This window comes from Rhinichthys klamathensis, unplaced genomic scaffold, assembly GCF_029890125.1.
Source record: "Rhinichthys klamathensis goyatoka isolate OS25496 unplaced genomic scaffold, OSU_Roscu_1.1 h1tg000183l_1, whole genome shotgun sequence".
Taxonomy (NCBI): domain Eukaryota; kingdom Metazoa; phylum Chordata; class Actinopteri; order Cypriniformes; family Leuciscidae; genus Rhinichthys; species Rhinichthys klamathensis.
The window spans coordinates 526124-553972 of NW_026606711.1; the positions used below are offsets into that span (position 1 = coordinate 526124).

At 37.7% G+C, this 27849-nt stretch overlaps 2 protein-coding genes across 2 annotated transcripts; one reads left to right on the forward strand and one right to left on the reverse strand.

The window, feature by feature from the left end:
* Nucleotides 1-7659, reverse strand: polm (polymerase (DNA directed), mu). Its single transcript, XM_056261524.1, has 11 exons — nucleotides 7487-7659; nucleotides 6940-7117; nucleotides 6750-6848; nucleotides 6504-6674; nucleotides 6209-6280; nucleotides 5956-6076; nucleotides 5526-5658; nucleotides 5294-5396; nucleotides 4928-5164; nucleotides 3442-3525; nucleotides 1-218 (listed from the first exon to the last, which is right to left on the reverse strand). Exons 1-11 carry the CDS (start codon nucleotides 7657-7659, stop codon nucleotides 132-134), a joined length of 1458 nt encoding a protein of 485 aa, XP_056117499.1. The 3' UTR covers nucleotides 1-131.
* Nucleotides 7660-9034: 1375 nt separating this feature from the next.
* gnsb (glucosamine (N-acetyl)-6-sulfatase (Sanfilippo disease IIID), b) lies at nucleotides 9035-27817 on the forward strand. Its single transcript, XM_056261523.1, has 13 exons — nucleotides 9035-9272; nucleotides 12366-12425; nucleotides 12502-12705; nucleotides 19373-19438; nucleotides 19730-19828; nucleotides 20956-21123; nucleotides 22196-22278; nucleotides 22360-22478; nucleotides 22554-22657; nucleotides 22750-22851; nucleotides 24816-24926; nucleotides 25009-25116; nucleotides 27030-27817. The coding sequence occupies exons 1-13, from the start codon at nucleotides 9108-9110 to the stop codon at nucleotides 27177-27179; spliced, it is 1539 nt and encodes a 512-aa protein (XP_056117498.1). The 5' UTR covers nucleotides 9035-9107; the 3' UTR covers nucleotides 27180-27817.
* The last annotated feature ends 32 nt before the right edge of the window (nucleotides 27818-27849 follow it).

A 27849-nucleotide genomic window follows, 5' to 3' on the forward strand; every position in this document is an offset into this window, starting at 1 on the left:
CATTTGCACATCTTATAAACTTTTCCATGTGAAACGTGACCTGATCATAACTGGCAGCCAAACTCAAAAGTATGTACGGCTCTGTGATGGAAGCACCGGCACATTAGTCGTGATAACTGGAGACTGGAGATTCAGGCGTTGCGCTCGGACGGAGGAATAAACTCCAGACCCAGGTAGGCAAAAATCTCCTCTTCCGTCTTTGCTCTGAGGTATAGATTCTGTGCAATTTTACAGAGAGAGATGTAAATGCAGCTTTTTTTAGCAAGGTGTTGAACGTTTTTACAGTTAAACATTCAATGTTTACTTATAAAATCTATATGTTTTATACCAGAAAAAGGTCTCTTTCTCTGGCCTTTTCCTGGTCTGTTCCCTGCTGGAGGAATGTCCTGCCCAACTCAACCAGAGCTGCTTAAGAAACTGCTTAAGATGCATCTTTTTCGGCAACACTTGATTCATTAATACTAACACTTTATCTTCTATTCTATATCTATTATCTAAAAAAAACAAAAAGCAATAAACCCCCCCCCCCCCCCCCCCCCCCCAAAAAAAAAAAACACGTACTGCGTTAGATTAAACTGCGAAGGAACTTGCATATTGTTGTCCTACTGTTAGTTTAACTGCTTCTATTGTTCTCATTTGTAAGTCGCTTTGGATAAAAGCGTCTGCTAAATGAATAAATGTATAAATGTAAATGTATATATTAAACAATATATAGGCCAAAAAGTATTTTAAAGGTGCAGTGTGTGACTTTTAGCGACATCTAGCGGTTCGGTTGCGAGTTTACACTAAGGGCTCAGCCCACTGCTCACCCCTCCCTTTGGAAGAAGCTACGGTGGCTAAAACGGGACAAACATCGTCGTCTGAGACAGCAGAGAATAGCCAGCGTAAACCAAGTTTCTGTACCACAGTCCATTATAAACCACATCATGGATAAAGTTTCAGGTGAGGATCAAGGGTCTTAATACATAATATAATAATAGTAATCAGCTGATTGTCTCACGAACGTAACCAGCACATTCTCCTACATAGCAAACCCATAATACAGCGAGGGAGAAGAACCACATGAAACTATGCAACTATATATTTTTTCTAACAGGGTAGTAAAAGTTTAGCTGTAATATGAGCTGTTACTGTGGCTGAGCTGGTTAAAGCGTAAAGCTTTGTTTAAACTCGACACGTCCGCATGAGCCCAAAGGTGCGTGCGGCAAAAATGACGTGATTGTAACAGCGCGCGCGCCTCCGCATCCCCTACACACCACTTACTACACACAATAGGCTTTTTTTCTCTGATTTTGGAAACTCGATCGACTTAAAAATGCTTTCAAGATCGACGGGTTGGTGATTCCTGTAACTGTTTTACGGTCAATGACAAGAGTAGTCTACTAATCAGCTGTCTCACGAACTTAAACCGCACATTTATCCCCACATAGCAAAGCCATAACACAGCGAGGGAGAAGAATTAGGTTACATGAAACAATCCAACTACATATTTACACCACTGACAAGGGAAAAGTCACTACTCACGGTGTTTATGACTAGCTTCTTCTAGCTTTCTGCGGCTTCTCTTTCAAGGTAGTGACGAAACGCGCTCTGTAACGCTGTTTGCTGTCGGCTACGGTAGAAACATGACGTCACAATATGGCGACCTTCATAGAAGGGGATTCCTGCGCCTATGTAGATATAAAAGCCTTATTCTAAGGTAATAAAAACATTACGGTTTATTAAGTAAGTTCTTTATACACCACTGAACACATAGTTATGGATGTCATATTTCTGTTAATAGATACTCAAAAATGTTACACACTGCACCTTTAAGTCAAATCACACAAAATATGTTAAAGGTCCCGTTCTTCGCGATTCCATTTTGATAGTGTGTAATGTTGCTGTTAGAGCATAAATAATACCTGTAAAATTATAAAGCTCAAAGTTCAATGCCTAGCGAGATATTTTATTTAACAGAAGTCCCCTTTCAAAGCATACAGCGAACGGCCGCTTTGGACTACATCCCTTAACTTCCTTTTTTAATGACGTAACTAGAGCAGTTTTTTGACTAATCTCCGCCCACAGGAATACACAAAAAAGGGGGCGTGGTCTTGTTGCGCTCCTACGGAGAAGAAGCCCTTCAGCTGCGCATGCATCTCCAATTTATGGTAAGAGGCGTGACCTTTCCGGGCAACGTGCGATAAGCTGCTGTCGAATCACAACACAGGAACCGCTGGCACAATCAGAACTCGTGCGCATTTCTGAAGGAGGGACTTCATAGAACAAGGAAGTCATCAGGCCGTTTTTTGGACAGTGAAAACAGCGGTATACAGATAAGTAAATTGTGTGAAAAATACTGTGGTTTTTTTTACACGCGAAACATGACCACATGTTATATTGCACACTGTAAACACAATCATAGCTTCAAAAAAACATGAAGAACGGGACCTTTAAAGTGCCCCTATATGCTCTTTTAAAGACTCCTAATTTAGTTTTGGAGTCTCCTGCATGGGGTTTACATGCATCCAAGGTAAAACACTTGAATTTTCTCATAATATAGAATGAAGTATCAGCTCTTTTCTCACACGGTTCCGGTCTCTCTAAACCCCGCCTTTCTGAGAGCCTGCTCTGCTCTGATTGGTCTGACCCAGTCTTTTGTGATTGGTCTACTCTGCTCTGATTGGGCAGATGGTTCAGTTTGTTTTGATTGGTCGAAAGCTTACAGTATGTGTCATGCTCATTACCATATCTGTATTCAGCTCCTGATTTCACAACACAGAAGAAAGCGTCTTCTCTACATGTCTACAACACAAACCAAACTCTTCCAGTCTCAGCTACAACTACAGTGTTTGAGGGTCAAAGTAGACGTTGTTCGTGAGCAGCCAGTCGAGACCATAGGCTGGCATTATGCAAATCTTTTACAAACCTACCTAGGTTTATGCAAGAAGAAAGACTGGAATTACTGACGACATGTTTCAGGCAGTTCAGAATTGGTTCTTTTAGGAGACAATAACTCCATTGTACATTTACTACTAGCTATATTACACACTACATAACAGGCAATATCTTAAAAAGCATAATAGGGGCACTTTAACATACTATAACTATTGATCATGTACTGGTAACACTTTACAATAAGGTTTCATTAGTTAACATTAGTTAATGTATTAACTAACATGACCTAACCATGAGAAATACATTTGTTACTGTATTTGTTCATCTTTGTTAATGTTAGTTAATAAAAATAAAGCTGCTCATTGTTTGTTCATGTTAGTTCACAGTGCATTAACTAATACTTATAAGATTTTAATAAAATTTTAGTAAATGTTGAAATTAACATGAACAAAGATTAATAAATGCTGTATAAGTGCATTTCATTGTTAGTTCATGTTAACTAATAAACCCTATTGTAAAGTGTTACCGATGTACTTTTAGTAGACACATGCCGATGTGGCTCACCTGTTTGCTGTCGTACAGTGCGTGACTGCTCAAAGACATGTGCTTCTCTTGCCCAGCCCACCGCCTCAACTCCCTCTCAAACAGCTGCAGAACAAACAGCCCATCATGAGTGAACATCACTGACCTCAAACACTGCGAGAGGAGGTAGTCAGGTGTGACGACTCCGTTAAACATTCACATTAATCCACCTCATGATACCTTTTGTTACAAAGTAAAATGAACGCAAACTGAAATAAAAACTTAAACTTATTTTATTTCAGCTAGTAACATTTCTTATTTTCATTTAGTTTAATTTTATGTACTAAAATAACCAAAACTGAAATAAAAATGTATAAAATCTATACTATATAGACATATTTTATAGGGCTGTCAAATGATTAATCGTGATTAATCACATCCAAAATAAAAGTTTTTTTACATAATATATGTGGGTGCATTGTGTATAATTATTTTATATATATATAAATACACACACATGCTTGTATATATTTAAGAAATATTTTCATGTATATACTGTATATAGATTTATATATAATTTATATTAGCCTGGTTAAAACCAGACCATTCTTTGGTCTGGCAAAGCGTCATAGACAAATCATTTCCAGAGGGGCGTCACCAACGGACGTCGCGGATAGACCTAAACCCAATCAGAGCGATGAAGGAGATGACGTATGCAGAGCGGCGGAGAAACATCTCCGAGTGTTGTTCTTTGCTCGGTTTTTAACAAAAAGGAAACGTTCAAATCGCTTAAAGACGCGATAGCTGATTCGAACGAGTGATGTTCGACGGCGGCATCCATCTTTGTAATGTAGGCTACAAAATCTGCTTCAAAATCCCAGCGCTGTCGTCATCGTGTAAAGCCCGCCCCAACGTTTCTGATTGGTACCTTGAATTAGACGGATTGGAAATGGGCTTGAATGAGCTCTTTGCCAGACTAACTTTCAGAGCAAATCTAAATTTGCCGGAAGTTGTCTGGGTTTTCCCAGGCTAAATTTATATTGTATATATAAATATTTTATATATAAATGATATTTTTTTCTTAAATATACATGCATGTGTGTGTATTTATATATATACAAAATAATTATACACAGTGCACCCACATATATTATGTAAAAAAAACTTTTATTTTGGATGTGATTAATCATTTGACAGCCCTAATATTTTATGTAATATTTTAATAAAAATTTCAAAAACATAGAAGGTATAAATATATATATATATATATATATATATATATATATATATATATATATATATATATATATTTTGTGTGTGTGTGTGTGATCAATTTTGATTGATTTCAATCAATAATCAGTGATCGGACTATGAAAATGTTACTAAAAGTGAAAAGTGCTACTAAAACTGATGTTTTCAAACTACTCAACCAATAAAACTAACTGAAAACAAACAAAACATAATGGAAATAAATAGTAGTGAAATTTTGGAAACAATTTAATCCTTTGGAAGTGAGGAAGCTCCACACCTTAGACCCGGTCCACCCGAGCGTAGCGAAGGCAAACTGGCTGTAGGGACTGACCACCAGATCTACCCGTACAGCTCTCCAGCCTGACCTACTGGCTCCTTCAGTTTCACTTCCTGTCTGAAGCTTAAATATGGAAAAGCATCTCTCAAAGCGATCCATGTTATGAGGAGCTCTAGCTGGACCGTCCATTTTTTCCAGATAAGAGTTTCTGGTCGTCTTCTGATACAGCAGTAAACCCTGATGAAAAATACATGTTACTTTGTAAAGATATTGGATGAGTAAAATGAATTTACAACACCAAACAGACACAAGGAATGGATTAGATCATTCTATTCTATTCACTATTCAAAAGAACTTCACAAGTACCTGCTGCTCCAGCCAGTTTGTGATTTTAGGCATCAGTCCTTCCTCTTTTCCTTCTTCTGGATGTGTTATGAGAAAGTCCACATCATGACCGACTTCTTTCCCCCTGAAATATATATAGCGAATCTCAACTGCTTGATTGTTTATATTGTCGCAAAATGTAAAATATATTAATCACACAGCTCTATTTATAAAGTTGGATATATAGTACATCAAACTTAAGGCAAGATCTGACCTCCTGAACCCTCCCATGAGCCTGATCTCCGCTCCGGGCAGCACAGCGCGCACAGCTTTCTCTACGATATCACTGATGACATCAGCCTCCGCCTTAGTGACGGGTTTCTGGAGGTCAGCGTAATACTGGACTCCTGAAAGTGATGAGGTCAGAGGTCATTTCAAATTCTAGATCGTACATTTCAGTTTTTCTGAAGAACCAGAAAATCATCAGAAACAGGTTAGCGGAGAACAGTTAAGGTAACTCTGATGGCACTAGGAAGGTGTACCTAATAAAGTGGCCAGTGAGTGTATATGATCAATCAAATGTTGTTTGAGACAAACACACACACACATATATATATATATATACATGATATAGGTTGTTTGATAAATATATTTCTATATTTATGAATATAATTACAAAAATGTAGCACATTGAAATGCAGTACCCGCTTGCTGTTCACGGTTCAACTGTTGTCCTGTGCGAAACAAATCATCAGGAGATCGCAATCCCTCTCTAAACCAGCGATCTGCCGTCCGCACACCCACCCCAAAAATACCAGTTAGTGCCTGCAGAAAAGGTTGCGACTTCATAATTCACAAACTAAAGGTACGAAATCAGGCATTTAGTTTAGATTAGTTACTCAGAATAGTTTGAGTAGTATGAAAGTATTCTATTTTTTAACATATACCGATCATTACCTTCATGGCCTGAAATTGATCTGATTGTCTTGTTGACTCCACTTCTCTTGATGATCCATCTTCTAAAATCTCCTAAATGGTGAAATAAGCTTCTTAACAGATATATCTAGACTATGGATTTTAGAGACGTTTACATTTATGCATTTAGCAGACACTTTTATCCAAAGCGACAAAGGCAATGTTTTTTCTTCAGCAGAACAAATAATTTTATACGGGTTTGGAACAACTTGAGGGTGAGTAAATAATGACAGAATTTTCATTTTTGGGTCTATCTATAGGAAAGCATAATTGTCACCTTAATAACCCTCTGTGAATGGTCACCCAGACAGGGCAAAGACCTCAGATCCTCCATGTTCTTCACTCGATGGGGAAGTGCCTTTAGGACTGAAGCTGCCCGTCTAAAAGCGACGCTCCGTCCTTCATTGTCATTATATTCGGCATTTTGAGACAAGATTTCAAGAGCTTCCTACAGGACAGAGTGTCATCTTTAGCTCAATGGCAGTGAATAAACAGAAAGCAGTTGAGACATCAAATAACTCACTGTTAGAAATGAATTGTGGTGTTTCAAAGGTGTTCGTCTTTGACAGGCATAACTTTTCACCAGCATTGCAGTTGGGTCTATGTTGGGTTTTGGGTTAACCTGCAACACATGTACATACTTAGTTAATTTGCTCTTTTTAAAGTAATGTGTCCATAAAAGCAGATCCAGCAAGTGAGATCTGCCCTTGTACCTGTAATGTGTGACTGTCCTGAACAGTAACGGGATGTCCTGCCTCCATGCTCTCCGTAAACCACCTGATGTCTAACAAATGGACAGAACTGGAAGTGTCTGGTCCTGTTTGATTGTCCAGCCAGGCCTGCACTTCATCTCCACTGTTGTTTTCTGATACAATATGTGTGATGGAGGAACTGTAGAAGAGAACAAACTGGGCTAGTCCAAAAGTTATCTTTCATGGCAGGGGTTTTCAATCTTTAAGATGCCAAGGACCCCAAAATATGATCATCCACCTCATGTGAAGGACACATCCTAAAATTTAAAATCCATCTATCATTTCTAAACACCCATTTTATACACTGAAAATGTACATCTAAAATTAGTTAAATTAAGTTACATTATTTATATATTTCTACTCACTATAGTAATGCACAACAGTATGTATTATTTAAATCCAATTTTATCTGTATAATAGATTAATAACTCGTGTTTTATGGTACCCTTCCAAAAAATAAAGTGGCATTAGCATGATAAATTGACGACGGTTCGTAATGTAAACATACCTGTAGGTTTCTTTAATAAGAAATCCTTTGCTCCGTCCTAGTCGTGTAAGAAATGCTCTTCTAGACGTTCCCAGCTTTCTCTCCAAGATGAATATAGAAACATGGGGAAATTTACAGATGTCATTCTGTTGGCTAACAGTTAGAGATACTTTCCTGCGTTTTAATGGGATCATAGACATAGTCTACTCTAGACTAGAGTTAACACTTTGGATCCCCCTTCTGACAATTTTAACCACCTCATCTACCACCACAGATCAGATGTAATCCAACACTCTCTGCACTTTCACAAGATTGAGGGAAAAGATGTCACGTGTGAGTCACAGAAAAAAAATATATGATTCAAGTGCGCGCATTAGTGGCCCAAAATGTGTCTTTAATTGGTCACGGTGGGCATAAATAATAAGTATTGTGTTTTAACCCTTCACTTGCTATTTTTAAATGAAACTGCTATAAAGAAAGTATGTTTCTCATTATACATTTTCAGGTGAATATTGTCATAACCGCAGCGAAAGGATTCACGTGTGATTTCTGTTACTTTTTTCAGCGTTGGTGAGGATGGACCAATCACAGCCATTTGTGATTACTAGAAAAGGATTGCTTCACCGGATTTCTAATTATGGTAGCAACGTATCATGCATTTTAAACAATAGATTTAATCGACAACGGGGTTGTTCAGAAACGTCTAAAAAAAGAGAAAAAAGCCCAGCATTCAGTATAGGTTTTCGGGCCACAGGCGACATCTCATGGACTTCATATCTCATGTACACAGGACAGGGGGATCTATTTTGAGTGATGCACATGTTGGTGCACTCATAAAATGTTCCGACTGGGTGCAGACATAATTGCCACATTAACTTCACTAAGAATTAAAATAAAACATAAATAAAACAATGAATTCGAAAAGTCCAGAAAGTTTTTCTTGATCCTCAAATGCATTTACAATACCAAGTCATTTTCGATTCTAAACAAATAAAAAACAATCACGTGAAAGGGAGGGGGTGTGACCTTGAAATAAAACGCGCAGGCATTGTCATGTTATTTAGTTGATTTGAGAGGAATATGTATTTATGGTTTAGTCCTATTTCTCTTTATTGACGATGATGATATACAATTCTTATAACATGCGTGAATTTAAATAATATAAATATATACATTTTTCCATATAAAATGTCATATAAATTATTAAACTTACATGTCATATTTAAAAAAAACAAATCTAATAGAAGATTGTGGACGATTTTGTTTTGTCAGAACATTATCCACATAAAAAAATAAAAAATAAAAATAAAACGATGCAAAGTACTCAGAACATCCTTTAACAGGCACAAACTTTGTGTCAGTGGAAGAAAAACTACAAAACAGCGATTCATTTTCTGATTATATTACTTAATTGAACTATGACTGTGTAAATGTATCAGCTGTTATATCAGGCTGAAGTCATATGACACACTGAGCGTCTCACTTCCTCAAACTTTCTCAGCTCATCCCACCGTGGTCCGCGAGAGCTGCAGTTCGCCACGCGAAACCCTCTTGTGCTCGACGGACTCCGTGTCTCCGGGCAGGCAGGCACGCACACACACAGATCGCGGGTTTGGGCTGATTTGGACCTGATTTTGGCCTCATGGCGAGCTCGCGCTTCGGTCAGTGCACGTCCAGCGCGCGCGTCGTGTCCACCTGTGTGCTCGTCACTCTTCTCACCTGCACGCTCAGGTGTTCAGAATGCGTCAAACTGAACAACATCATTCTCATTCTCACCGACGACCAGGATGTGCAAATGGGGGGAATGGTAAGTGTACAAAAGTACACTACAAATGTTTTTTTATTGGTCGTGCTGCACCATGACAATACCACCTTTGAACAAAAGTAGCTACCGTTCTGGTAACTTAATAAATAGTAATACCATGGTACTTTGATATTTAACATGGTTCTGAAGTCCATACACTATATTGACATAGTATTTCAGTGAACTTCCAAAAATACAATGGTACTACTTTGGTGTACGTCCAAAAATATATTACTATTTTTAATGTTTCCTTTTTAAAAGTATCTTCTGCTCATCAAGCCTGCATTTATTTGATAAAAAATACAGAAAAAAACAGTAATGTGAAATGCTATTACAATTTAAAATAATGGTTTTCTATTTGAATGTACTTATTTAATTTATTTCTGTGATGCAAAGCTGAATTTTCAGCATCATTACTTCAGTCTTTAGTCACATGATCCTTTAGAAATCATTATAATATGATGATTTATTATCAATGTTGGAAACCGTTGTGCTGCTTAATATTTTGATACTTTTTTCAGGATTCCCTGATGAATAAAAAGTAAAAGAAAAAAGTAAAAAATAATTGGATTTATTTAAAATAGTAATCTTTTGTAACAATATACACTACTGTTCAAAAGTTTGGGGTCAGAAATTGTTTAAAAGAAATTAATACTTTTATTCAGCAAGGATGTGTTAAATTGATTTTAAAAAAAAGTGACGGTAAAGATTTATATTGTTAGAAAATATTTCTATTTTGAATAAATGCTTTTTATTCATCAATGAATCCTGAAAAAAGTAATATTTGATACAAATATTAAGCAGCACAGCTGTTACCGACATTGATAATAAATCAGCATATTAGAATGATTTCTGAAGGATCATGTGACACTGCAGACTGGAGTAATGATGCTGAAAATTCCAGCTTTGATCACAGGAATACATTTTAAATCCTAAAATAAATAATATAAAATATTAATTTTAAAACGTATTCAAATAGAAAGCAGTTATTTAAAGTTTTGTAATATGTCACTCACAATACATAAAGTACAGTGAAAACTGTAATATTGTGAAATATTATTACAATTTAAAATAACTGCTTTCTATTGTTATGCTTTTTAAAATGTAATTTATTCCTGTGATCAAAGCTGAATTTTCAGCATCATTACTCCAGTCTTCAGTGTCACATGATCCTTCAGGTATTCTTTACTGTATTTTTGTCAAATAAATGCAGCCTTGGCGAGCAGGAGAGACTTCCTTCAAAACTAACCAAACAAATACATCTATTCCAAACTTTTGACCACCAGTGTTATACAGGTCCTTCTAAAAAAATTAGCATATTGTGATAAAGTTCATTATTTTCCATAATGTAATGATAAAAATTAAACTTTCATATATTTTAGATTCATTGCACACCAACTGAAATATTTCAGGTCTTTTATTGTTTTAATACTGATGATTTTGGCATACAGCTCATGAAAACCCAAAATTCCTGTCTCAAAAAATTAGCATATCATGAAAAGGGTATCTAAACGAGCTATTAACCTAATCATCTGAATAAACTAATTAACTCTAAACACCTGCAAAAGATTCCTGAGGCTTTTAAAAACTCCCAGCCTGTTTCATTACTCAAAACCGCAATCATGGGTAAGACTGCCGACCTGACTGCTGTCCAGAAGGCCATCATTGACACCCTCAAGCAAGAGGGTAAGACAGAAAGAAATTTCTGAACAAATAGGTTGTTCCCAGAGTGCTGTATCAAGGCACCTCAGTGGGAAACGCTGCACAACGAGAAGAGGTGACCGGACCCTGAGGAAGATTGTGGAGAAGGACCGATTCCACACCTTGGGGGACCTGCGGAAGCAGTGGACTGAGTCTGGAGTAGAAACATCCAGAGCCATCGTGCACAGGCGTGTGCAGGAAATGGGCTACAGGTGCCGCATTCCCCAGGTCAAGCCACTTTTGAACCAGAAGCGCCTGACCTGGGCTACAGAGAAGCAGCACTGGACTGTTGCTCAGTTTTGCATGTCATTCGGAAATCAAGGTGCCAGAGTCTGGAGGAAGACTGGTGAGAAGGAAATGCCAATGTAAATGCCTGAAGTCCAGTGTCAAGTACCCACAGTCAGTGATGGTCTGGGGTGCCATGTCAGCTGCTGGTGTTGGCGCACTGTGTTTTATCAAGGGCAGGGTCAATGCAGCTAGCTATCAGGAGATTTTGGAGCACTTCATGCTTCCATCTGCTGAAAAGCTTTATGGAGATGAAGATTTCATTTTTCAGCATGACCTGGCACCTGCTCACAGTGCCAAAACCACTGGTAAATGGTTTACTGACCATGGTATCACTGTGCTCAATTGGCCTGCCAACTCTCCTGACCTGAACCCCATAGAGAATCTGTGGGATATTGTGAAGAGAAAGTTGAGAGACGCAAGACCCAACACTCTGGATGAGCTTAAGGCCGCTATCGAAGCATCCTGGGCCTCCAGAACACCTCAGCAGTGCCACAGGCTGATTGCCTCCATGCCACGCCGCATTGAAGCAGTCATTTCTGCAAAAGGATTCCCGACCAAGTATTGACTATTGAGTGCATAACTGACATAATTATTTGAAGGTTGACTTTTTTTTTTTTTATTAAAAACACTTATTTTATTGGTCGGATGAAATATGCTAATTTTTTGAGACAGGAATTTTGGGTTTTCATGAGCTGTACGCCAAAATCATCAGTATTAAAACAATAAAAGACCTGAAATATTCCAGTTGGTGTGCAATGAATCTAAAATATATGAAAGTTTAATTTTTATCATTACATTATGGAAAATAATGAACTTTATCACAATATGCTAATTTTTTTAGAAGGACCTGTATACAACATAACAGATTTCTAATATGCTTTTAAATGTGTATATATACTAGGCTAAACCAGTCTCATGCTGGTCAGGCAGGGAGAGCATGTTAAAGTCATTTTGAACCTGCAGTTGTTTCATATCAAGTTCCCAGAAGTGAGTCATTAGGTGAAAATTAGTGTGTGAAATAATACATCCTGTTGACATTTTAGGTGTTACAGATGATGCATTATATTAATGCTATAAGAGTCACATTAAGTCTTTCTGTTTCCGCAGACTCCCATGAAGAAGACCAAAGTACTGATCGGTGATGCTGGTGTGACTTTCTCCAATGCGGTGAGTGCTCAGCCATGAAGAGCTTTTCACAGAGCTGATCAAATATCACAAGTTTCTCCTTTCCTGTTGTGTTTAGTTCACTGCCACCCCTCTGTGCTGTCCCAGTCGTAGCAGCATCCTCAGTGGCAAATATCCACACAATCATTTAGTCCGAAATAACTCCATCTCTGGCAACTGCAGCAGCGTGACGTGGCAGAAAGAGGTCGAGCCCTTCGCCTTTCCGGTTTACCTCAATAAGATGCACTACCAGACCTTCTACGGGGGGAAATACCTGAATCAGGTCAGCCTTTTACCCGTCTGGGACTCTATGAAATAGAGGGCCTATTTCCTATTAGGTCTTCACTGGCCTATTTGCAGAGTGTTAAATTGTCAACAATGTTATCAGAAGCTCTTCACAAATCCTTCAAATATTTGAAATGTTCTTAACCAACAACATTCTTAAAGGGACAGTTCACCCAAAAATGTCATCATTTACTCACCCTCATGTTGTTTCAAACCGTGTATAAATTTTTTTCTTCTTCTGAACACAGAACAAGATATTTTTGAAGAATGTTAGTAACCAACAGTGTTGGGAAAGTTCACTTTTTACATAAACTAGTTCAAAGTTCAGTTCACAAATTTTAAAATGAACTAGTTCAGGTCATACTTCAAAATTTAGAACTAAGTTCACAGTTCCAAAAAATTGTTCCAAATTTTTTTTCCATATGTTGCTGCGAGCTATTTTGTTTTTAAATTATTGCCACAGTCCATATACAACCACAGACAGCAATTATTTTATCGGCGGGCATGGGCGGCGCTAGGGAGGGGCTAGCAGGTGCTTCAGCACCCCCAAGAAAGACCAAAGCACCCCGATAGCACCCCCCAAAATAATGTCTGGATTCTGGAATCAATTATATTCAAATATATGTTATTTCGAGATATTAAGTCGTTATTTCAATATAATATCTCGGTGTTTCGACATAATAACGGCAAATTTTTGTCCCGCCAAAGCCTTTTTTGATCGGTGAGTGATGTAGAATAGAATGACTGCTGCGCTTGACAGGGCGCATCACGAGCAGAGAGAGAGAGCCCCGGCCCTCTCACGTCTTTAAACACTTCTCGCGCATATTAATCAAAATCAATTGACACGAATCACGATAGTAAAAGGACGGAAGACCGCAGTTTCACGTGGAGCATTTGGAGATTTGTTCTCCTGAATTACCGCGGTGTGTGAATTGTGCTAAAAAAAAACCACGTTGCCCAGCTTATCATCTGTAAAAAGCGTTCCGCCCATTCAGCTGACCTAAACCAAATTTCAATAAACGAAAAAACCTATCCAGTGATATGTTTTCTGTATTGACGCAAATCTTGTGCGATGTCCTAAACTGCCGACGCTATTGAGATAATCACAAGCGTGCCGTAGAAGTCCACACGTCCGATACGCAAACGAATGACTCATTTTAACCATTCACTTTAATGAATAGTTAAAACAACTGACATGTCCAACACTGAACTCACGAGACCTCTGAATCGGTGTATAAAAAATCGGTAACCCTTAATTAGATTAGTTAACATTTACTATTAATTAACTGCACTTCAGCATTGTTAATGTTAATTGTTTCAATATTTAGAGAGTCAGGCCCACTATATGTTAGCCTGGCTCCGCCCTCCTACGCACTTCCGCTCAATTTCATTTTCCTTCAGTACTACGTCTGGGACTGCTGTGTATTCTTTGGTCCTACAAAAAATTGATTTCTGGAAACCTATCAGCGAATAGAGGGAGTGGCTGAGAACGATGACGTTGATGTAGCGCGTCAGTTTGAGTTGGAGTTCAGTGACGGCAGCGGAGAAAGACGAGAGAAAATCTATTCGGTCCGTTGTTGCAAAACTTCCGAATATACAGAAGTTAAAGCTGGAGCAAGATCAATGTTTGCTAAGTGTTGTTGGTGGCCATGATGTTGTGGCCCTCCTCCCCACGGGGTTCGGGAAAAGTTTAATTTTCCAGCTCACTCCGCTAGTGGTGAATGAGTTAGCTAAGGCGAACGATAGGGATGCAAAGCCTATAGTTGTTGTCGTCTCCTCTTGTTGCACTAATGGAGGACCAAGTGAGGGAGGCAGAAAGGTTAGGAGTTCGTGCTGGGCAGCTCGGCGTGCACGATGATCACTGTACAGCATTTGTGGCAGATCCGAAACGCCCGCAGCGGCGTAGTGTTAATGATTACACCCAGCTTCAACAGTTGACTGAATACATCACTGTCCTTAGTGTCAAAATATACATTTAAAATTGTTCCTTGAACTCTTAAATTCGATGAACAAAACATGCAGCTCTCGTTGACAGACATCTTATTTTAAACATAATCCTCTGATCATTTTGAACTTGTTTTTTTTATTGCTTAAAACAATACACAAGTAATAAAAGAAAACATAAAAAAAAAAAAAAGAAAAAAAAAAAAAAAAAACAGGGGGATAATATAAAATAAACATTAACAAGTTAAGAGAAAAACATGATACTGAAAAAAGGCAAATAATTACAAACAGATAATGTTTTTAAGGCTTTTTTTGTTCTCAGACAACTTAATTGAAAAGAGGTATTTTTAAAATTCTTTCACAAATATAAGAAAGAGAGGTTTAGCATTTAGATATTTAGATTTATGAATATGGAATTCGGACTTGTTTCCAGCCGGTTTCGGCGCATGACATACGTCACGACCACACGTTAGCGATTGGCTATGGCAGATCCTGAGTGACTCTGGGCAGATCCAATAGTTTTGAACTTTAACAGAGAACCCGCCTACAAGGAAGTAAACGTTTCTCAATGGAGCGAGGCCAGACTCTCTGTACAAATGAAATGTACGAGAGTCTGGTAGAACCAGGCTAACTATATGTGTGTTGTAGCCATTAAATAAGCGCATTTAATTTCATTTTTGTTCAAATATTATAATACGTTTTTTTTTTTTTTTTTTTACATCTATGCTGATGAACAGCATGAGTAAGATGCGCGATATATCGGAAGATATGATGGGTCAGGCATGATTTTGACCACTAAATTTACATTTACACATTTACATTTAGTCATTTATTTTAGCAGACGCTTTAATCCAAAGCGACTCAACTGAGGACTAAACCAAGCGAGTCATCGTGAAAAGGCAAAAACAACGCAAGAAGTGCTCAAAATACCAAGTTCGGACATTGCTCGGAGTAGCATAAGCCAGACAAGTGAGGATTTAAAGGAAAAGGATTTTAATTTTTTTATGTTAAGTATAAATTAAGTTTTGTTTTGTAGAAAGCCTTTTTTAAAGTTTTCGTTTTGTATAAATTGTATCTTAATTTTAATAAATTTTTCATCAACCAATTGACTGGGTATAATAGCCTAAATAAGAAGCAAATATAGCAGACAATATGATAAAGATAAGGAGGCGCGATTGCATTGCACGTGAACTGGAGCACATCTCATCATTTAATTTTGCTCATTTAAATAATAGTGTGTATATATATATATATATATATATATACACTCACCGGCCACTTTATTAGGTACACCTGTCCAACTGCTCGTTAACACTTAAAGTCCCTGTAAAGGCAATTTAAAAAAAAAAAATCTAAACACATTATAAATGTTAGAAATGTATTGCTAAAACATATTACAAAGACTGTGAACTGTGAAGTACTGAATTGTGGAGTTAGACCGTTAAACAGTTTTTCACCATTGCTATTTTCCGGATTTTTTGGGCGGGGCTAAAACGGGGCTCGATGACGCACTGGAGCCCCTGAGCTCCTGGACACGCCCCTACTTGATGACGCACTGAGGCTGTCCGCTCCCCTAACAATAGAGCACATTCGCATCAGTTTTGCCACTCAATCGTGAGTTACGGTCAGTACTATTAGTTACTACAGCAGCCTACAGATTGCTAGCTAGCTATGCCTTCGTCATGGAAATGCGTAGGCCTACTACCTGGATGCGATCACCGGATCACATACAAAACAGATCGGTGTCCTTATTTAAATTTCAGAACAACGATTACATCAAGAAGAAGTGGATTAATTTTATGAAGAGCCAACCTTGATGGAGAGCTGAGGATCACCGCCGACACCCGCCTCTGTAAGTGATCATTTTACACGGGATAGTTTTATAAACTTTCGTCGGAGACAACTGAGACATTCACTGATAATCCGTTGTTACTGGTGAATGGGCCCGAACCGACTATCTTCCGCCTCGGCATTCATCCTCCCGTCGCGCAGACAACTGGTGCCATCATCGGCAGTGCGTGCCCACCGTGCGAGCATCTATTCCGGCTGTAGAGTTGAGTGTGGCGACGGCAGCTTTCCTGCGAGTGGGCGTGGTTTCAGCGCAGCCAGCGGACACGCCCCCAGCGTTTGAGAGCAGAGACTACTGCTCATTTTTTCAAGATTTTGATAGCTTATTTTATGTACTTGCTGGCTTTTTTTATCATTCAAATTTGGCAGGGTGGCTAATAACACATTTTTCTGTCGTGTGACAAACTCAGAACACATACAAAATTTTGACTTTACAGGGACTTTAATTTCTAAGCAGCCAATCACATGGCGGCAACTCAGTGCATTTAGGCATGTAGACATGGTCAAGACAATCTCCTGCAGTTCAAACCGAGCATCAGTATGGGGAAGAAAGGTGATTTGAGTGACTTTGAACGTGGCATGATTGTTGGTGCCAGAAGGGCTGGTCTGAGTATTTCAGAAACTGCTAATCTACTGGGATTTTCACGCACAACCATCTCTAGGGTTTACAGAGAATGGTCCGAAAAAGAAAAAACATCCAGTGAGCGGCAGTTCTGTGGGCGGAAATGCCTTGTTGATGCCAGAGGTCAGAGGAGAATGGCCAGACTGGTTCGAGCTGATAGAAGGGCAACAGTGACTGAAATAACCACTCGTTACAACCGAGGTATGCAGCAAAGCATTTGTGAAGCCACAACACGCACAACCTTGAGGCGGATGGGCTACAACAGCAGAAGACTCCACCGGGTACCACTCATCTCCACTACAAATAGGAAAAAGAGGCTACAATTTGCAAGAGCTCACCAAAATTGAACAGTTGAAGACTGAAAAAATGTTGCCTGGTCTGATGAGTCTCGATTTCTGTTGAGACATTCAGATGTTAGAGTCAGAATTTGGCGTAAACAGAATGAGAACATGGAACCATCATGCCTTGTTACCACTGTGCAGGCTGGTGGTGGTGGTGTAATGGTGTGGGGGATGTTTTCCTGGCACACTTTAGGCCCCTTAGTGCCAATTGGGCATCGTTTAAATGCCACGGCCTACCTGAGCATTGTTTCTGACCATGTCCATCCCTTTATGGCCACCATGTACCCATCCTCTGATGGCTACTTCCACCATGTCACAAAGCTCTAATCATTTCAAATTGGTTTCTTGAACATGACAATGAGTTCACTGTACTAAAATGGCCTCCACAGTCACCAGATCTCAACCCAATAGAGCATCTTTGGGATGTGGTGGAACGGGAGATTCGCATCATGGATGTGCAGCCGACAAATCTGCGGCAACTGTGTGATGCCATCATGTCAATATGGACCAAACTCCCTGAGGAATGCTTCCAGCACCTTGTTGAATCTATGCCACGAAGAATTGAGGCAGTTCTGAAGGCAAAAGGGGGTCCAACCCGTTACTAGCATGGGGTACCTAATAAAGTGGCCGGTGAGTGTATATATATATAGGCTAATTGTGCAGCTCCCCCTGTCAATGATCTAGCACCCCCTCAGCACCTGCGTTAAAAATGATCTGGCGCCGCCCGCCCGCCCCTGTCGGCGGGTAAAGTTTGCACAGAAACGAAAGATTTTTCCCATCCTCACTGACCTTGCATAAAACTCGTTTAAATGATCATACGCCGCCTCCTCGCTCACTGCTTTGTCGACTACATGCTGCTTTTTGTTTTGATGGCGCATGTGGCGGAGCGACACTGGTGGCTGGTGTTGCCAGATTGGGTGTTTCTTTTGCTACATATTAAGGATTTGCTATATTTGCTACATGTTTACGGTGTGTTTTAGCCAGGTTTTCGCCTGGAAGGCTCTATAGAAATCTGGCACCCTATTGAACGAAGTTAAACTGAGAGAGCGTGCGTTCACAGACACCAGAATGAACGAGTTCACAGTAACGTTCATCAGGCAGTAATACAGTACGTTCAGTTCACGTTCGCCCAAAATATGAACGAGTTCATGAACGGCACAACACTGGTAACCAAACGGTTGGCTGTTGCCATTGACTTTCATAGTAGGAAAAAAACAACTATGGAAGTCAATGGGGTCCATCTACTGTTTGGTTACCAACATTCTTCAAAATATCTTGCTCTGTGTTCAGCAGAAGAATGAAACTCATACAGATTTGGAGCAACTTGTGGGTGAGTAAATGATGACAGAATCTTAATTTTTGGGTGAACTGTCCCTTTAAGAGATTAAGAAGTTTTTCTCTTCAACTACTTTCCAGTCCTGGTCATATTTCACCTGAAATAAAAAAATAAAAAATAAAAAAAAAGCTCTAAAAAAAAATGATGTGCTTAATCATTATGATAATAAAGGCACATTTTACTCCCAAATTCTGATTACTATAATCAAAACTCTATAATACTTATAAGTTTAATCGTGATTAATCATTTGACAGCCCTACTTATAACACAAGGATAGATACTTATACTTATTTCAATCAGCACTAATACAACAAATGCTACCATGTAAAATACTATTTAATATACTTTTTTTGCATTATTGTAATGAGAATTGGGAGAGATTAAATATGCTTAATTGTCATGGAAATAATGGGGGGAAAAAAAATCTTAAAATGGCTTTCATTTCATCAACAAAAAACAGTTTATTTGTTTCTGTTTAAATTTGAAGGGGGCAGTATGACTCTGGCATGTTTTGACCAGTATTGTGAGATTCTGTTTACACTCATCTTGTATAAATCCCTCTCCGTGTCTTCAGTATGGAAGTAAGGACGCAGGCGGTGTGGCTCATGTGCCTCCCGGCTGGGACCAATGGCACGCGCTGGTAAGTCACGAACTGAAGCATCAGTCCCACATTACTTCCTGTTTCACTATATCTGCATTCAGATCAGCAGGGAAAAGCTATACACAGTGTCAGTCACCGATAGACACGCATTCACGCAGAACGCATGGTTTAGTACAGTCATGTGAGCTGGTTTCATCACATCCTGCACCGCAAAAGCAGATCCAGTTTTAACCGTTTAATCTCGCTTTTACTGATTGTTTTATGGCAGGTTTTTCATTGTGCGTATGTTAATTTCAGTGTGATCTTATGGTTTTATTTGTGTATCCACAGGTGGGAAACTCTCAGTATTACAATTACACACTTTCTGTGAATGGAAAAGAGGAAAAACATGGGGACAACTATGAGAAGGACTATCTCACAGACCTGGTTGTGAGTCTTTAATGCTTTAAAGTGTAGAGTCAGTATTAAGGCTTCAATTTTACTTCAATACTGCGATGTACTTCTGGGTGAAACTGGATATTCAATGAGGAATACAATGCATGACTTATTTATTTTATATGTTAGAAAGGGTTTTAAAATCTGTCAAAGACAAGTTATGACTTATTTTGAATAAGTTGTACTGATAAATAGTTTTCAAACACACAATCCTAGTCTTCTTGTGAAGTAAATAGTCAATTTGAATTTGACATTAAGTTGAAACTTGTCATTATAATATCACTATATATATACTGAAGTGCGACTATTTGCTTCCTTGTAAATGTGAAAGCCAATGAATTTGCCTCATCACCTGCTAAACATGTTTTACGTGTGAAATGGATCAGTTAACACAATCTGGTTATCAAATAATGTTGCAATTGGCTGTTTTAGAACAAGATACGAGCTGTTTGCCTCATTGTGAATAATAACCCACACAGTTGCATTGCATGTTAGATCAAGCCTCCTCACGTCAGCAGTGTGTCGTGACTTCTGCAAGATTCATGACTGGACCCCTTTGATACTTGCTGTAATGTTGGTTTATAGCCCTTAATCTGACACTAAAACCTGCTCTGTTATTGTTTAACTAAGGTCAGGTGTCCTGGAAAAAGATTAAACTCCACTCACAATAGTAATTCTCCACCTGTGTTGGGTGTAATGCATAATAATTTTTTCGTCGTTTTTCTGTACGTTACTTTTGAGGTAATCGTAGAATGATTGTATATCAAACAATAGTGGATTTAACATCAAAATTTTACTTCTAATGATAATATTTATTTTATTTCGAGTAACGGTTTTAGTTAACTAATAGGGAGCTTTAGGAACAGCTAAAAAACAGTGCATCTGCAGTAAAAATTTAAATTGTTTTTGTTTAAAAATATGAATGTTATTGCATTAGATAAAATATCAACCAAAAAAAAGGAAACCTTTTTTGAGGCATGTTTTTAATTCGTACAATCAGGTCTTAAAATGTGATCCACTATCAAACCACATGAAGTGCCATAAAATCTGGTTTGTTTGCATAAAGTTATATATTACATTTAAAACAGATGGTTCTGAAATAAAGTCTTTGTTGATTCTAGTTGAACCGGTCGCTGCATTTTCTGGAGGAGCGGAGCCCCAATTATCCGTTCTTCATGATGTTGTGTCCTCCGTCTCCTCATTCGCCGTGGACGGCCGCCCCGCAGCATCAGAAGACCTTCAGCGACGTCAGAGCGCCACGCGACGGCAGCTTCAACAAGCCTGGAAAGGTTCAGCTTACAGTTTCATCCACCTTGACATCTGATAGGTTACGAGCAAGCACTGCAGGCTTAAATGCATTTAACAAGATTGACTTCCCACGATATTTTAAGCTTAGAGAAAACTAATCTAAAAATAAGTAATATAAATATTAGTAAAATATTATTTTATATCAAAAAGATTTGTAATTTATATATAAATGTGTATAAATAATATTTTATATTTCTCTGTAAATATTCACATCTTTCAGCAGCCATTTTTCTCACAATATTTCATAGCAGATTTAATCTAAATTAATTTTGTATTTTACTTAAATAATATTGGTGGTGATAGTTGTATTTTATTTTTTTAAATGGTGCAAGAAGTATGTTTTTTAAAGCATGATTTTTTTTTATATGCTTTCTTAAATATTTTGTTAATTCGATTTAAATAATACCAGCCACTGAGTCTGTTAATAAATGAGTGCTCTCAAATCAATTAATCGCATCTAACATAAAAGATTGTAAATGTATAATATTATATATGTTTGTATTTTTTACATTTGTGATTAATCGTGATTGGACAGCACTATAATACATGTAATTAATATATACTGTATATTTTATTAATTTATATTACTTGGTAAATAAGCATGTTTTAGTAAGTTTTATATTGTCCATCAATTGTATTTATATATATATATATATATATATATATATATATATATATATATATATATATATATATTATATATATATATATATATATTAATATTTTATTATTTGTGTATTTTGTATGTTGCCTGTTGAATTTTTTTGTCTGTATTTTCAAAGTGGCTTGCTTATATTTTGATCCAATCATTATTTTAGTATAATTGTCATAATATTATAGCTTTTATTAATATTTTGAATTCGCTTTTTTTTTTTTTTTTTTTTTTTTTTTTTTTACTTAAATTTAGTATTTTTTGTTTGCTGTTTTGCCTTTTTATAAATGTATATTTCAGTTTTAGTTGTTCTTTTAGTCTGTCAAATGAAGCTAAATGAAAACGGTCAGATGTGAGTGGCCTCATGAGCGTAAGATTAAATGCTCTTTCTCTGATCTCAGGACAAACATTGGTTATTACGACAGCCTGTGAATCCCATGCCAAACAGCTCCATTGAGTACCTTGATGACGCTTTCCGCAGGAGGTACAAAAATACAGATTTCATGACAAGTTTTATCACATCACAATGTAATGTGATATGATGTGTATTTAATATCTCTGATAGGTGGCAGACGCTTCTGTCTGTGGACGACATGGTGGAACAGCTGATTAAGAAACTGGATTCAGTGAAGGAACTGGACAACACGTACATCATCTACACGTCTGATCACGGCTATCACACTGGTGCGTCCTCTATCGCCACGGTTACATGTGTTACTGTCTGTCTTAATAACACCATATTTTAAAAATCAATTTCAGGCCAGTTCTCATTGCCCATTGACAAGAGACAACTGTATGATTTCGACATTCGCATCCCCCTCTTGGTTCGGGGTCCAGGAATCAAAGCTAACCAAACACTTCAGGTTAGAGGAATGAATTACTGATTTATTAAGCGATATGTCTAAATCTATTATTTTACGTAAAATGCTGTAACATCTATTAAACTGTCCACTAGTCTCCAGTGTTGAATATAGATCTTCCCATGACTATCCTGGACATCGCTGGAGTAAATCTCTCCACCGTCAACATGGACGGACAGTCTTTCCTGCCGCAGATGGTGAGTGTGTCATGTTTTTCACTTCCTGTTTCAGTACATGTGTATTTATATTCTTATTGTGTGTGTGTGTGTGTGTGTGTGTGTGTGTGTGTGTACAGTATATACACTCCTAGGTAAAAAAAAAAAAAAAAGGGCCAAGCCAAAAATGGCAATATATTTAGGGGCCTTTTAATGGTCTTAAACCTTAATCACTGTTCAAGATTATAGCAAGGATTGCACAAATACTGTAGATAAATTAACTTCCTGATTGACGAGTCGGTGTTGTTCCACTCAATGTTAATGTCTTCAAACAGTTCATGAATAGTTGAAAATGTCTCCCAGTTTGTTTGTTTAATGTGAGACCAAATATTTGCTATAGGCTTTAAATCTGGTCTCTTGGTGCGTTCACGTGCTATGGTAATTATGGTCAATACCAAAAGCCGACATGGAAAATGCACATGAACACCCCCTCATGTGGTATTTTCCACTGGGCAACTCGAAGAATATTTTGATGCACGAGTTGCCGAGATGAGATAACCTTTGACCTTTTCAAAATGGCAGAGAGCAACGCAAGAGTTGTGAATGGTAAAAATATGTACTATTCATGATCTAGAAAATATACAGCATATTATTTACCGTTTAAGTTTTGATAAATCATTTTCTTGCTGTAGCAGATGACTTAAGCAATCTAAAATAGTTTTAGCTAAATAACAGGTCTGGATCTCCATCTTTTTACCACATTACGACAACAAAAGCACTTGAACGCAACACACTGGTAAATACCAGTTCACAAGTGGAAAATATCATATTTTCCATAGCACGTGAACGCACCATCTGACCAGGCCAAAGCAAGAGCCTGATGGACTTGTTCTGGAGCCACTTCTTGGTTGTCTTTGCAGTTTGGGCAGGAACATTGTCTCGTTGAACAATAAAATCTGCTCATTCCTCTTTAGATAACTTTTTTCATTTGTTTGAAGCGAGCCATTCTGCAATATTCTCCTGTACACCGAAGCATTAAATGACTTTAAACAGTGAAGCAGCTCATTGATAGCAGCAGCTAAACACCTGTGATGACACTCTTCCTCCATGCTTCACTGTGGTAGAGATGCACATTTTCAAAGACATCACTCGGGAGCATCACCTTGTTTCATTGTTATTTACAACTTCCCATATTCTGCCAAAAAACTTAATTCTGTTTGTCTGAGACAGCAGTTGTACATTTGCTTAAATTCAGATCATTTCCCAAGCAGACATTTGTGGTTAAGACAATTAAAACCTTAGTGTTTAGCCATTTTGTGCTTGGCCCATTATTTATTTTTTTGCCCAGGAGTGTGTTTCTTTCCATTGCGAACTGTACTATAGATTATTTATACTGTGCTATACTATATTATAGATTATTCATAACAGTACTGTGAATTAAGTATTTTGATGCAGTTTCAAGTGCTACTCATTTGCATGTTTTAATGCCTTTTTCACTACACTATCTACCTCAATGCAGCATTATTTCATTATATCACACTACTGTTCAAAAATAAGATTTGTTTTTGAAAGAAATGAATACTTGTATTCAGCAAAGATGCATTAAATTGATCAAAAGTGACAGTTAAGACATTTCTAATGTTACAAGAGATCATCAAAGAATCCTTAATTTGTTTTTATCAGTGTTTCCACAAAAATATGAGGAGTTTTAAGAAAATGTGCTTAATTGTTGCTTAATTATTTAATCTCATTACAAGAAAGCAACTAAATATTGTATTGAGGAAATCATACTTTCTGCCATTAGTCTTTTATGCTAATTTTGAAATGTGTATCCCAGGAAGATAATGTTTATGACTTTTTTTGCATTACAATACAGAGAATGAGAATTATATTTAATGTGAATTCTCAGTTAATGAGGATTACAGTAATGAAAACGGTCTAATAATGTCACAATGAGAAAAAAAATGCTAAAATGAGTCTTTTCTCATCTAATGTTCTCCATGAAGGCACCATCATTGCGTAATGGCACCGAACGGCCCTTCTTTCTAGTGGAGTACACTGGTGAGGGATTTGCTTCTGAAGATCCCAGCTGCCCTAAACTCGGCCCAGGACTAGCTGTAAGTGTTCCTATGCAGCACTTTCCCATCAACCTCTCCTGTTTTCTTAGAATACAAACCAAAGATTTCCTCTTTCTTCCAGCATTGTTTCCCAGACTGTGTATGCGAGGACGCCTTCAACAACACGTACGCCTGCGTCAGAACTCTGAAGGATGGAGACCTGCAGTACTGTGAGTTTGCAGACAATGAGGTGAGCTTTACACTAAAACTCAGGCTACACTAATCCACATTTACATTTATGCATTAGGCAGCCGCCGTTATCCAAATCGACTTGCATTGCATTCAAAGTATGGATTTTATTACTTCATGTATTCCCTGGGAACACAAAAAAAATATTTATGTATTTGAATCGCATATAAAAATTTCCATGAATTTGTCTTGCACAGTTTTAATAAACTTGATTGTGTGCGTATTTGTCAGTCATACATAAATGAAACTGGTAAGATTTATGCACAAAAAAGCCATGAACCAAGCCAATCAGCTACGAGGTGAATTACAACACTACAAAGTTTAATTTGAAGCAAAATAGTAGACAACAATACAAAGGTACAAGACTGTGTACTTTGCTTTATTGATAGAAAGAACTACAATCTCATGAAGCATTGTAAACAGCATAATCAAATTAAAAACGATTGAGAAATGGAGAAAACTACACATTTAAAAATGTTGATGATTCTTAGATTATTGCAAAATATGAATATATATTGAATATTCAAGTATTTTAAGGGCTTAGAGAGATCGACTCGATTACATAATTTGCGGTGCTTCATGGGTGTGGGCGAAGCTAACAAGATCTTTTGCCGTTTTGCTTGTCTCGACTCACTCATTGGTGTAATTTTCTGTACAGCATTATGGGTAATGTAGTTTTACCACCATGAATTCTGCTGATAAACTATTTTTTTTAAATAACGGAGTTGAAATAACGCGGGCTGACGGCTTCAGCAGAAGCAAATACCAGCGATTAACAACCTCACAGCTCACAGTAAGGTTGTCTTTAATGGTTTATAAGTTATCGTTCAAAATCAATTTCCCGATGGAGAAAATTAATGGAGATTTTACTTGCGGAACCCGAGAGCCTAAGTCCCTCCCCTTCCGGTCGACCACCATGGGACCTTATTTCGGAAAAATATTGTATGGTAGTCAATGGCGAGAGACAACAAATATTTTGATCTCGTTTGAATTGTGCCCTGAATTACACACATGATGCTTGTTAATTTAAAAGATACATTTTAAAGTCAAGAAAGTCGCAGTTTGATGTAAAACTGTTGAGGTATTGACTGTGAAAATACGTAATTACAAAGACTACAAACCCCAAAGGCGCACATTTTCTCTCAATGACTGAAGCTAACTTTACTGAAGCTAACGTCTGTCATTTTTTCTATAGTCTTACGTTATAATTGTTACGTTACGCCGTCATGCCTGAGTGTTTTGTACCAGACTGCACACACACGAGCAGCGGATCTCGCTCGTTTCGCTTCCCGGGAGATGTAGTTCATTGAGCGATTTCCACATAAAACTAAATGTTACTCTTCTGTTTTATGATAAACTGCGACTTTCTTGACTTTCATAATTATCTTTAAAATTGGCAAACATTATATGTGTAATTCAGGGCACAGTTCAGACGGAATAAAAAGACGAATTGTCTCTCGCCATTGAACCATACATGTTTTTTCCGAAATAAGGTCCCATGAGCCGGAAGCGGAGGGGAGGGACTTAGGCTTTTTTTTTATGCTGTGCTGTGTTTGACTTTTTCTGGATTTATGATTCAATACCAAATTATTATCAAAAACAGTGATAATCAAATGAAGACAGAACATTAATAATTTATTTGCACCCAAAAAATGCTGCACAACAAAGGTTTACTGTTCAAATTTAAACAGAAGACAAATTGTGAGATTATCCCTCAAAGTTTTATTATTGTTGTTGTTTTTACATTCATTGTGGAAATCATAGGCCCTACAATGGCATTTTAGACCATCCATGGAATGGCAATTGAGTGCGACATGACCTCACAGACCATTTTGACAGGAAAATGCCATTTTCGAATGCATCTAGATGAATGTAGACGTGGGCTCATTGAATTTCCCCTGTGTTCTCCTGCAGTCGTTTGTAGAGGTGTACAACCTGACGGCAGATCCCCATCAGCTGGAGAACATTGTGAAGAAGGTCGATCCTTCCCTTCTGCAGATCATGAACCAAAGGCTGATCAAGCTGGAGTCCTGCATGGGAAACGGCTGTCGAATCCTCAAATAAGTCCAGCTCGAGCGGAGAACGCCAAGTTCAGTCATGTGAAGATGTGTCAGGGTTTTCACTTGCACAAATCTCTCCTGAAATTTTTAAAGGGATAGTTCACCTAACAAATGTGGATTTGCATTTGGTGCAAAAACGAAAGTCAAACAGGTTTGAAACGAAGTAATTAGGGTGAGTAAATCTTTACATTTATTTGGAGTGAACTGTCCCTTTATTTCTGATGTGGTGAAGTCACGCACACGCCCCTCCTATAAATGTGAATGTATCTACAGTGTGATTCGACTTCAAATGCTGAAATACAGCTACAAGAAAAGCACTTCTAAGGACTTGAACCAGTTCAACTGGAAGTTTACTCGTCCTCAGGCTTTCCTTACTGTCGTCATGCAATGTTTTTGGAGGACTTTTATGGTAAATGAATGTTTAAACTAAATTTTGACTACTAAAATATACTATCATCAAAACATTTACCCGTTGCATTTTAAGAGCTGTTTTTTTTTTTTGGACCGTTATCTTTGGTTATGCATGGTTGTTTTATGTGTTCTTCGTACTGTGAATTGAACCATATATGTATCTATGTGCCTCATGTGCCACAGTGGAAATCCTGCTCTGATGTTGTTTTAAAATTAATTTTGCTTCATAAAGGGAAATATCTGATATTTAAGGGATATTTTAA